Raw genomic sequence first — 12,951 nt, 5'->3', positions numbered from 1 at the left:
GATGATTTCCATGAGTACTATTGCAACATGGATTCTAGTTTGGAGTTCTTGTTTTGATAGCAATTAGAAATATCATATTCCTCTCACAACAGTCACCTAGTTTCTTGTGCCAAGAATCCAAATTATGGAGAAGTGTAATGATTCCTTTGTGGAATCCATCCATTTTGCTATCCAAACAACACAAATTGTCACATCTGGTGTTCCAGAGATCGGCGATATTATCGATAATTTCACCGATATTATTAGTATCACCAGCTAGCGATACTGAAACTCTTGTAAATGTTTTTCTTTCCGAGTATCACCGATATTTTGGTGATTTTATCTCTGTTGTATCCACACATAATAATATTGGCAAAATATCTCAAGAGTCCCCTTCTAAGAAAAAATCCAAAAAAAAAAAGTTTTTATTCCTCACTTTTGGCATGGATTTCACTAAATAATCTCTCATGCATTGAGATGGATTTAAGTTGAAAATCAAAAGATATGGGGATCAAAATTGGGGAAATTCAATTTTTCCCCCATTTTATCCCCTAAAATAACTAATTGAGGCCCCAAATTTTACTATGTTGATGAGAATTAGCTGATCTATCAATTCGTGTAAAAAAATTTATTTTTCAGATTTTTTAAATGACCAGAATTAATTAAAAAATCTGTTTTATTTGGAAAAAAATAATTTCAACCAATTTTTCTTGGATACCTATTTTGCTTTGTTTTTATGTTTTATTTATGTTTGTATTGTTGATGATTGATGGGGTCCATTTTTCAAGAAATAAAGATTTTTAAAATATGATAAATAAAAATATCTATTTAATTTTTTTTTCATTTCAAAAATTATTTTTCATGGATGTATGGTTGTATCATACGATGCATGTTTGTATGTGTGCCTAGATGTATGGATGGATGCATATGTGTTTATGATTGTATATGTATATGCAGATGCATGTATGTACGTGTTCATAGATTGAAGACTTTGAATGGATGGATGGATGGATGGATGGATGGTTGGTTGGTTGGTTGGATGGGTGGTTGGCTGGATGCTTGGATCATAGATTGATGGATGGTTCAGATCATGTATGTATGGATGGATGGATGGATGGATGGATGCATGTACGCATGGATTAGATGGATGTACTAAATGTATGGATGGATGTTTGTATGCATGTATGCATGGATGGATGGATGGATGTACTAAATGTATGTCTGGATAGAAGCACGGAATGTTTGTATGTATGCATGGATGAGTGTACGTATGCATGAATGGATAGATGGATGGATGTATTAATGTAGAGGACAAATGAAGACTTTGAGCCACCTCGTAACTCAATGTGGGTTTGAGGGATAGCCAGATAGGTATGTTTTTCAATTCATTTAGTTTTTGGATGCCCTACCCTATTTATTGTTTGTTACCTGCATTTGTATGATATAAACTCATTTTGGTTACTATTGCACTGATTTTTTTACGATTACACATGCTTTAGGCCTCTATTAAATGGAAACTTCTTATGTATTGTTCTTTTTTGCAATATTTTTGTCCTAAATATCTGTATTTTAGCAACTCTTTAAGTTTCACTAAAAAAATCCACCTTTTTCCCCATGTTTCCCCCTTGCTTCCCTCAGTCAGTGATACATTTCCTAGTATCGGTGATAATCGATACATGTTTCTATATCCCTATTCAACGATACATGTAACGATACTGATACTATGAACACTAGCAACACCAAGGAAAACCCTTTTCCATTACCATTGTCTAGCATGGAATCCCTGATATCCAAACATGGCCTTAGTTCTTTGAACGAAAAATGATTTCACATTGGCTAGTTGAAGTCATACCATACCCAATATGAAGACTTGGATCGTCAATCTAACCCCACTCAATCAATTCAAATTTCAAAAATCTAAATAGACTATCAAACCTCCCCCAACTCTTTCCGAGCTAAGGGCTAGTTTGGCATCTCTACTCTAATTCAATAAGAGCTTTTTCAATAAGAGCTACTCTAATAAGCTCTTTTTGTTCTAGATCTTGTTTTAAATAAGCTTGCTTGGGAAAATCACTTTTTCAAAACTGGAAAAGCTATTATTTGAAATAAACACATTTGGCAAAACATTTAAATAAGAGCTTTTTTTAGGAATAGTTGATGTTATTTTTAAAGATTACGGAAGTTCCATTATAAGAGCAATCGAGATAGTTGTTTTGGTGGATCTTCATGTTTTAAGACATTTGGGCCATTCATTATGTCGGATATTGAATATGGATCGTTCATCATACGGAGCCCACCTTTGATGTAGACCGTCTGTCGTGTGAGCCAAACTTTCAAAGTGGGTCGTCCATCATGCAAGACCCATCTTGGATGTGGATCATTCATCATTAGGGGCCCACCTTGTCGTCCATCATGCAAGATCATTCATCATTAGGGGCCCACCTTGATGTAGGCCATCCATCATGTGGGGCCCACCGTCAATGCTAATTGTCCTTTATATGGGGCCCCCTCAATGTCCACTACCCATCACCCACACGTGGAGTCCACATTTGATGTGTCCACAGTGTGGGCCCTACCTTCGAAGTAGATTTCCATCATGTGGGGCCCAATTTTGATATCCACCATTCATTGTGTGGGGCGCACCTTCTATGTGGATCATCCATCATGTAGCCCACTCTGGATATGGGTCATCTATCATGCAAGACCTTTGGATGTGGAGTGTCCATTAGGTGGGGCCCACTTGATGTGGACCGTCCATTACAAGGGGCTACACTTTGATGCGGGCCATCCATCATGTGAAGCCCAGCCCACTCCATCCATTATGTGGGCCAATCTTCATGCGGACCATTCATTATGTGGGGCCCCACCTTCAATATGGCTTGTTCATCATGTGGGGCCAACTTCAATGACCATCATCCATCTTGTGGGTCCCACCTTTGATGTGGACCGTCCATCAAATGGGGCCTGCTTGATGTGGATGTTCCGTCATGCTAGGCCACACTTTGATGTGAGCCATCCATCACGTGGGGCCCACTTTTGATGTGAACCGTTCATTATGTAGGCCCACCTTATTGTGGATCATACATCATGTGGGGCCCCAAGTTCAATATGGGTCGTTCATCATAAGGGGGCCACCTTTGATGTCCACCATCCATCATGTGGGTCCCACCTTTGTTGTGGACCATTTATCATTTGGGGCCCACTTGATTTGCATAGTCCATCATGCAAGGCCACATTTTGATCCAAGTCATCCATCATGTAGGACCAACCTTTGATGTCCACCATCCATCATGTAGGTCCCACCTTTGTTGTGGACCATCCATCATGTCAGTCCCAACCTTCAATATGGGTCATTCATCATGTGGGCCCACCTTTAATGTTAACCTTCCATCATGATGTACCACATTCAATGTCCACCATCAATCATGTGGTCCCACCATTGATGTGGACCGTCCATCATGTGGGGCCACACTTTGATGTGGGCCATCCATCATGCGGGGCTCACCTTTGATGTGACCGTGCATTATGTGGGCCCACCTTTGATGTGGACCATTCATCACGTGGGGACCCACCTTCAACATGGGTTGTTCATCATGTGGGCCTACCTCGGAAAGATTGTAAGAGAAGAGAAGAGGGCAAGATGGGAAATACTTGAAAAGTTTAAGGACAAAATTGTCCAAAAATTAGTAAAAAAATGTCTACCTGCATAGGCCAAATAAACTCCTTTTCAAAAAGTAACCCCTCCCCAACTTTAAAATCGGAGCTTATTTGCTACTTTCTAAACCAATAAGCCATCTAATTAGACTTTTACCAAACAGTCTAAAAGCTTATTTTTTTAGAATTAAGCCAATAAGCTCTTATTTGTAGAGATGCCAAACGCCCACTAAGAGAAGTGCTTGGGAAAGTTGCATGCCAATATGGAATGCGTGTGCCAGATCCAGCCATTTATTAGGTGGAAGTGGGGCCAAAATGATCATGCTATGGCCCATCAATTAACAAGAGGGCTACACATGAATGAGAAATATGGATGGTCAAAAGTGACCAACGGTCTATATACATACATGTATGGCCACTGCCCACCTGATGAGTGAACATGCCTTTTGAGCCAAGGCATTTTTTCAGGGCCCACCTAATTAATGAATAGTCCAAATGTAGCACACGTGCATGTTAGTATGCGTGCTGCCAACCACTATATTTCCTGGCACAATCTTCTTAGCATTTTTCAAGCGCATTCACAGCACGAACATCAACAACATAATTGAAGCTTTTAGGCCATTGCAGGGTGGAAAAAAAGAATCCAACTCCAATTATATACCGTCTTTGAAATGTTGCTAGGCCTTGGAAAGACTCCCCATGTAGAAACATTGGGCTTGTAGAGTTCTGAACCATCATCTTCTTCAATCGGGTTCGGATTCAATGCTGATGCATTCTCGAATCTGCTGGCATCCCCAATGATCAATTCCACCTCAGGCAGATTTCCATCTGGAAAAGGATCTGCCGGTGTGACCAAACCCGCTGGCATTCCCCTGGTCTTCTTCTTATCCGAGAAATTGAACCCCAAAAAATCAATACTCGAAATCTTTGCCTCTTCTTTCTTTTCAACCATCTTCTCAACAACCACCTCTCTCAAATTATCCACCTTCATCTGCCCCAATCCTAGTTGTAAATAAACAGAAATTTCAGACCAGATCAACAACAATTCAGGAAGAATCTATTTGAGTGTCCACATCTTTTACAAAGTCCATGCAGATTTAAATATCAAGCTTTCTACTAGGGAGAATAATCCAATGCAAACACTGTGAACTAAACTGTAGGAAATGAAAAAAAAAAAAAAAAGAATGTAAATGGAAGTGCCAGAATATGAAAACTGCACTTAAAGATAGACTTTAGATATGTCACACCATCTCTATCTTTAAGGTGATATTTGCACCCTACCGACAAGAGAATCAGTTTGCAAGAGGGTTGCAGCAAATCCGCCTCCTGGATATGATAAGACTCCTCTCCAACTGGATAAATGTGGAGATCGGCTTGCAAAACCAAAGACCACCACCCCGAACACACTTTCTGCAGCGTACACCTCTAACTTCTTTATTTCTTTGCAATCATTGCAGAATTTCCACATGCCTACTTTCACTGACTTAAAACAGAGCTGCTGGGACATTTGAGAGGAATAGAGAAACTATACAGAGGAGATTGTTGTGTTTTTGGAATGGTGAAGGGCTTCATTTCTATAAACAGGGATGGGTCACTTTGTTGCCCCTTAATACTCTTGTTCAATCAATATGAATAGTCACATGTCCTTTGGTGGTGCACGTTGGCGGCTTGCTTAAATTACAATTTTGCTTCCACACCCACTCAAACCAAACCAATGTATAATGGTTAATACACTAAGAGACGTAATTGCAACTGTTCATAATCCAATGGCTTAGAATCCACCCACTCCGATCTAGTTCAATCCAATGGTGAGTATAGCTCCTATCCAAGCCTCATTGAGCCTCGCGCCAATGAGCGCACCTAATAGATTGGGAGCCATCTTAGCGCTTTGATCGACCTAGGACAACAATCCAACAGTTTGAAGAAGAAAAAAATTGGCTCTTCAAAGCTCCTCTACACACATGTGAAGTGCAAAGTGCACCACAAGCCCTTGCCCGCACCATGCACCACGCACATGTATGCGAGTGGGACAATGCCATGCACAGAAATATCAGTACCGATACAGCACGATACGCCCGATATGGGAAAAAAATTTCACAGCGGAACGATACGGTCCCCTATCGTGTATCATATCTGACGGATACAGATATGATATGGCTGTGTCGGCCGATATGATACCGATATTCATAACTATGCTAGCTTCCAAGTTCGAATCACAGCTAGGACGGTGTTGAGTGACACACCATCTGCACTCACAGGCAAGCACGCAACACGTGGCTCAAGCAAGGGCTTGGGCACAAGGTTGCTTGAGGTGCACTTTGCACTTCACACTTGCTCATCATCACAAAGGAACCAAAATTTTACCAAGTCGAAAAGCAGCTTTGAGGTGCCTAAAATTTTTCCTAACTGTTTGATCAGTGTCTTGGGCCAATAAGAATGTTGGGATGGCTCCATGGATCTATCGAGTACACCAACTAGCACAGAACTCGACAAGTCTAGGCGGAAGCAATATCCAACACTCGATGCAATCTTAGCTGTTAGATTATGCGCAGGTGCAGTAGTCTTTTGGTGTGTTATACTTTAAACCCTGATTTGGTTTGAATTGGTGCAATTGCAAAATCATAATTAAAGCAAACCACCAACAAGCATCACCAAAGGATATGTGATTGTTCAAATTGACTGAATAAACACTTTTAAGGACCCGTTTGGTAGCAGATAAAGTTCAAGCCCGCATAGCTTGTCCACACCAGGCTATCCTAGTCTTGTCTAGTTAGGCCAATGCTGTCCCAATTGGCCTGCCTGCTTTTTGTTGAAACTTGTCTAGTGTGGCAAGAACAAGCCTCATTGTTGTTTTTTGAAGTCTATCTAGGTCTTATTTTCTCCTTTTAAAACACTCAAAGCGCCATGGATCCGTTAGGCTATTAGGGTGAAATCCGTCCATCAGGTTTCTCCCCTCATATCCTCCATAAAAATAAATATAAAAATAAAAAAAACTCAATTCATACGATAAGAAAAAGTTATGTAAAATCACAAGTAAACCCCTTAAAATCGAGTGTCATGGCCCACCTGAGTTTTCAATAATCAAAATATTTGGCATGTCCCTTTACCTTGGTGGGAGGAACCTAACTAACGGGTTGAATTCAATATTTAAACAATCTTATAGGCCCCACGCACAATGTCTAATGGGTGTCTCCATCCCCACTGTTGCCTGTCGTATGGCCCATCCAAGATATGAATCAAGCTAATATTTGATACAAGCGCCTAAAATCACAATTCAAATGTCATTGATAGGATGTCGTCACACACGTGTAGACGGAGGGAGCGGAAGAGAGGGAGGGAGAAAATGTTTTCCAAGCTTGTTAGGGACCTACTTGTGGAGAAAAGGACCCGGCTAATTGTCAATATACATACATATAGAGGAGAGAGAGAGAGAGAGAGAGAGAGAGAGAGAGAGATGCTCACTTGTGCACCTTCTTTGGTGAGAACTCGTGCGCACCTTTGCACACGTGCCATGGGCACAAAATCTGAATGGTCCACGTGATGCGGCACCCCATGAACCCCCAAGGGCCCAAATTTTAGCATGCTCCAAAACTCTGGTGGGCCATGGCAAATGAAAATAGTATACTCCTTTGGTTTGCCTCTCCCTTTGCTATGGCCCAACAAAGTTTTGGATTAGACTAAAATTTGGACCATGAGTGTTTCATGGGGCATCGCATCACGTGGACTGTTCAGATTTTGTGCCCATGACACGTGTGCAAAGGTGCGCACGAGTTCTCACCTAAGAAGGTGCGTAGGTGAGCATCTCTCTCTCTCTCTCTCTCTCTCTCTCTCTCTCTCTCTCTCTCTCTCTCCGTGTGTGTGTGAGTTGTCCCTGATTTTTTCGAGATCCTACCCAATATCTCTCAACAAACGCTAAACTTCTTTCTTAACCACCACCGTACAATTGGACAAGGTAGTCCGGGCTCCAACTTTTCTTATTACCAAACGGCCCCTATAGGGCACCAAAGTGACCCATCTAGATCTATAAAAAGGAACCTTGGAACATTCCAAAAACACAAGTCTCCTTTCTCTAGTCCATCTATCCCGCTCTTAAATTTCCCACCACTTCGTTTGTTTTAAGTCAATGAAGCAGGTGTGAAAGTTTTATGAAAATTGCCAAAAAAAAAAAAAGATGTCAAGGGATGCTGCAAAAAGTGAGTTTGGTGTGCAATCTTTGGTTTCGCAGGCCGAAGCCCACATTTCTCCATTTGGAGAGGAGGCTTATTGTACCAGTAAGGTGCAAATATTGCCTTATAGATAGTGTGTGGTATGCCTTAAGCCTATCTTTAACTGCAATTTTCATATTCCACCACTTTCATCTACATCCAGTTTTTTAGAAAAACTCATGTGAGCCTTTGATACCAGTGGATGCCAAATGCCAACAACAGACCACAACAAGCCCAAAGATAAGGAAGATGACACGGAAGAGCCGAAGCACTCATGTGAGCCTTTGATACTAGTGGATCCCAAATGCCAACAATGGACCACAACAAGCCCAAAGATAAGGGACATGACACAGTAGAGCCAAGGAACAGGAATATGGTAGAGCCATCTCTCTACATTAAACCTGGCTGGTGTTATCGATCTCCGAACTGTTCAACTAGTAGGCCTCATAATGGATGGACTATGTTCCGAAAATCAGAAGACAATAGTCATTGCTTATGGTACTTTCCAGCATTTAATGTTGACCACCAACTATTTTTCTTTCCCATCATTGATTTGAAGGCCAGTTTTAGATGGATAGAATCATCCAATCTGTGTGTCTCAAATCGATTTCCATCCATAGTGGGTCCCACTAGATGGACGTCATGATTGAAAGATAACCCTTCCACATGTAATGTGTCACTATGGATCTACCATATTCTGGTTCTTCTGGCTCTATGGCATCGTCTCCCCAAAGATAAACCCAGATCAGATGATTCTATCCAATTAAGAGCCTGGAAAATGGACGGTCCCAGCTCTTGATCAATGCAATCCTCAGTGATTTTCTGGCCTAGTGGAATCCACCTTGGGGCCCACCTATCTAACATCAACTTGATGATTCCTCTTTACTTCAAATCACGAAGAATCATACCAAAAGGGTAAAATTCTATTTAGTTCTACCCAAAAAGTAGGCAAAGAAAGAATCAAGAAGGCGATTCTTTTTCGAATAAGGGCTAGACTTCGCTGATAGTCCACCACCATTTGAAATCGGTGGAGACTCATCTCCCTCACACACGGCACTCATTGTGCAGTTATCCAAGCCATCCAAATTGTGGGCCACATTGTAGACAAAGCATATCTCTAAATCACACCGATCAAGCAATCGTAATTTCCTACCATCTTCGCCCGTAATTTCAGCATTACGCTCCATCCACAATACGGTCAGCAATTTGGACGGTCTGGATTGCCATACAACCACGCCAAGTGTACGGCTGAGAATAGAAATACCTGAAAATTGCTGCTTCTCGGTAATATTTCCTCCACCACCCATGACTCTTTTGTTCTTCTTGTATTCTCTAGCTTTCTCCATAGCAAGCTTAACAGAAACTGGAACATCACCATCGCCATCGCCGATTTTGATGGGTTTTTGCGACGGATTCGCATCTGACTGGTTTGGGTTTTTCTCATACGCCTTGGCTTTTGCGAAAGCGAGCTTCACAGGGTTGTCGTCGGCGTCATTTACAGCGGAAGCGGAATCGGACGACTCGGGAAGAGAAGATTCGAGTCGGAATTGGTTGGAAGATGTTGAAATTCTGGTGAGTGATCTGCGAGTGGAGTAATCTGATGGGAAGAGAAGGGAAGGTTGGGGAAGCGAAAAGCCAGGGACTGAAGAAGCCATGTGTGGCTTCGGAACTGATCACCTCACCTGTATAACAACCTCTTCCTTGCAAGCAGATTGCCTGTTGCGGTTGCCACAGGGATATCCCTTGCACGACGTGGCCCAAGCTCTGTGGGGCCCACCGTGATGTATTTGTTTTATCCATACTGTCCATCCGTTTTGCAAGCTCATTTTAGGTTAAAGCCCAAAACTAGAAAGCTCAAGTGCCAAGTGGAGGACACCACGACAAAAAAAGGGGGGGATTGAATGTCCACCGTTGAAAACTTCTTGGGCCCACCGAAGTTTCGGAAAGCTTATATTTGTTTTCCCTACATCGAGGTCTGTTCTCTGTGTGACTTGACAGGTTATGTGGCAAAGAAAAGCATAACGGTGGGCCTATCAAGTTTCAACGGTAGGAGATCAATCCCCCTGTTTTATGTGGTGTGGTCCACTTGAGCTTTGACTCTCCATCATTTTTGGGATCATGCCTTCAAATGAACTAAAAAAATTGGATGGACAACGTGGATAAAATACATACATCACATTGGCCCACAAAGCACAGGCCAAGTCATGCCATATGTGTTAGAAAATTAAGTGTTTATTGTACACAACAGAGGATAGGAAAAAAAAAAAAGACAACGAGAAGATCATATTTATCGGGTTCAAGGTTCGCCTTGAATAGTCAATTTCTCAAGACAGATTTACTGTCATTTTTTTTTTGAAATTTCAGCAAGTGCAAACGAAGGAAATCTGCAAATTGTCTTCATGATATAATGAACTCTCAATCTAAATTTCAACATAAAAATTTGTACATTTAAGTGTTGAACAAATCTTTAATTTTGACACCGATATGCCTTTAAGACATTCGGAAAAAACTTAGCAAAAGGTCAAAACAAGAGTAATTACACAGAAAATGATATAATCTTAAGATTAAGAGTGTTAACTTCTGGATTGTAGTTTCCAAGATTTATATCAATTAAAAGGTTATGAATTTCTTCTTAAAAAGATGCTAATGTGTCTCTTCAATAAATTCATACTCATTCACAGCAAATAATAGCCTTTCATGAAAGGACATGAATCTTTTGTCTTATGGCGGAAGGTTTGAACTATGTGCCAAAAAGACTAAGGCTTTTTTTGCTCTTTGCAAGAATGCGCATGTGTGAAGTGCACCTAATAAAGCGCCCAAGCAGCGCGAGTGCGAACAGCCGTCTTCGAAGAGATTTGAACCCTGGTTGCATAAGCAAAAATCTCTTCTCTTACCGACTAGCTATATACACTATCTAGAGAAAGTTTAAATAATCAATATATTTATTTACTTTTGAAAAATAACTTTTATTTTTGAAATTTACTTTTTATTATAAAAAAACAACAATCCCCCATAATTTCAAAAATAAAATCAAATTCTAAAACGAATAACATATCAGTATAAATAGGTGCATAAGTAAAGGTATCTTTTGAATTTGAACCTTTACTCTAGTGTATATGTATCAAAGTTATGTCAGGTACTTGTGTAATGCCCTAAAAATCGGGGGGTCTATCATAGGCCCAACTCCCGAGTTCCAACACATCACTTATGCAACATAGATAATGATGATTAAATGTTGTCCGTATTAGTGCATTAAACATGAATGAGATTATACCAAAACAGCATATCATTTTCCAGAGACAAGTGAGTTTTGCAAGCAGAAGACGGTAATACATGTATAAGATACATGAACTGTAGTAGGTCTTCGAAGTGTGATCATGTTACCAGGTTAAATATATACATGTATACTCCCAAAATGTACAAAATGAATATACATGTGTGCTACAAAATATAGAATAATAGTGTAAGGGCGTCTAATCAATGTCCTTGTAGCCCCAGCGATCAGGACACGGCTCACATGAACCCGCCCGATAACTGCATGTAGGAGAATGCCTCCTCGTCATCCTCGAAGTCTGACTCCGCCTCGTAGGCATCGCCACCACCTACAGCTAAGACAGAGTCTAGTTCGTGTGCACAACGTCGTCCCAGAACGTGGGAGTGAGTGATTAACTCAGTGGAGCTATAAAGCAAAGGTTAACATGTTATCAATTCAGTCAAGCAGTAATGATAAAGCAATACAACAAGCATTCATAAGTACTCTAGTTAATGCAAGGATGTTATGTATTAATGATGTATACCATCACCTGCACTCCCTCTACGAACTTCATCTTACGGTCGCAACATACATCCCTTCCACAGTGCTCAACTCCAACGCCAAAGGCACATACAATGCGGTGCATGAACATGATTATTGAGTTCTTATTAGACCTTTTCATATAGTAGGATTGGGAAGCTAAGGTACCTCCCTTATATCAATTCCCAAACAATGATCCATTCTAGGGTCGTCAGTCCTAGTAAATCTCATACAAAGTTGCAGTTCTAGGTTACTACAAAGGACTCATCACCTGATCAGTGTAGGCCTAGTTTATACTCTAGTTGCTACGGAAAGGCTCGTTGCCTCAACGCGATCTCAGAGTATCCTCGAGGTCATTACAAAGGGCTCGTCACCTGATCAGTGTAGGCCGACAGATCGAATACAGTGTCCCATACCACCGTATTCGGCTCACAAGGCGATGTTGCTCACTGGTCATTACGAGGAGGCTCGTCATCCCAGAGTAGGCCGACAGCTCGACCACGGTGTCCCATACTACTATGTCTGGCTCATGAGTCTTAGTGGATCGAGGTACCAAGGTTAACGGAGTTTCCACTGGTGAGTTTGGTACCTTAGTTTCAAGCAGTAGCGTCCATACATGGTGAACATACATCGGGTTAATCAGGTAACTTGACGAGCTCAACTAGTACGAGTATATGTCGAGCCGATTGACATGGGGTGCGTAAGCACTCCATGTGGCCTAACTAGTGTCGACAACCCAAGTACGAATTAGATTCATCAAACATGACCGGTGTGGCAAAATAACCTCAGCCACCAATTCAGGACCTGTTACTGATTGCCTGGACTATACCATAGTCCCCAAACACACTCCAAAACAATTTATTTCGCATGTGATAGTCAAGAACAGCATGTGATAATCAATTCACATAGAGATCTTATTTGAGCATTTTAACAAACACAGTGTACATGTCAACATACATAGGCATTTCATCACAAATTACATAATAACAAGGTAGGTTACATAAAGAAACCATAAGTATAAATAGGGGGTTGAGAATCATGTCTTAACACCCTTATATCATACCTTTAAACAAGCATTTACTCATTCAGACATTATTACAAGCACTTAGACTACCCACTTCAACATACGTAACGTATGTTAGCGATAACGAGTGTTAGGGTGAATCCTTCCACCAAGGAGTTGTCACATACATAACAGCCATACATTCACGACGAATAATCATGGTAAGCACAAATCCAAATTACATACTCATTCAATCATACCAATAAACACATGGAATACACTATATTCAAAATAGTTCATATATATGTGTAAAGCAC

The 12,951-nt window shown here is 40.9% G+C and overlaps 1 protein-coding gene across 9 annotated transcripts in view; it reads right to left on the bottom strand.

The window, feature by feature from the left end:
- LOC131228156 (uncharacterized) overlaps positions 1 to 9,643 on the bottom strand; it is a 97,755-nt gene extending 88,112 nt beyond the window's left edge. For 2 of the 9 annotated variants that reach the window (XR_009162736.1, XM_058223989.1), the window contains exons 1-2: positions 9,103 to 9,638; positions 4,295 to 4,635 (exon numbers count right to left, since the gene is read on the bottom strand). Coding sequence is in view for 6 of the 9 variants with exons in the window: in XM_058223989.1 (XP_058079972.1) it covers positions 4,295 to 4,635; positions 9,103 to 9,493 (732 nt within the window). In the remaining 3 variants the exon portion in view is untranslated. Of the gene's footprint in view, positions 1 to 4,294; positions 4,636 to 9,102 lie in introns of all 9 variants that reach the window. The other 7 variants (XR_009162738.1, XR_009162737.1, XM_058223990.1 and 4 more) reach the window with 5 other exon arrangements.
- Between the last annotated feature and the right edge of the window lie 3,308 nt (positions 9,644 to 12,951).

This window comes from Magnolia sinica, chromosome 15, assembly GCF_029962835.1.
Source record: "Magnolia sinica isolate HGM2019 chromosome 15, MsV1, whole genome shotgun sequence".
Classification (NCBI taxonomy): Eukaryota; Viridiplantae; Streptophyta; class Magnoliopsida; order Magnoliales; family Magnoliaceae; genus Magnolia; species Magnolia sinica.
The sequence above is the reverse complement of the archived record's forward strand: the minus strand, read 5'-3'. Positions and strand labels throughout refer to the sequence as shown.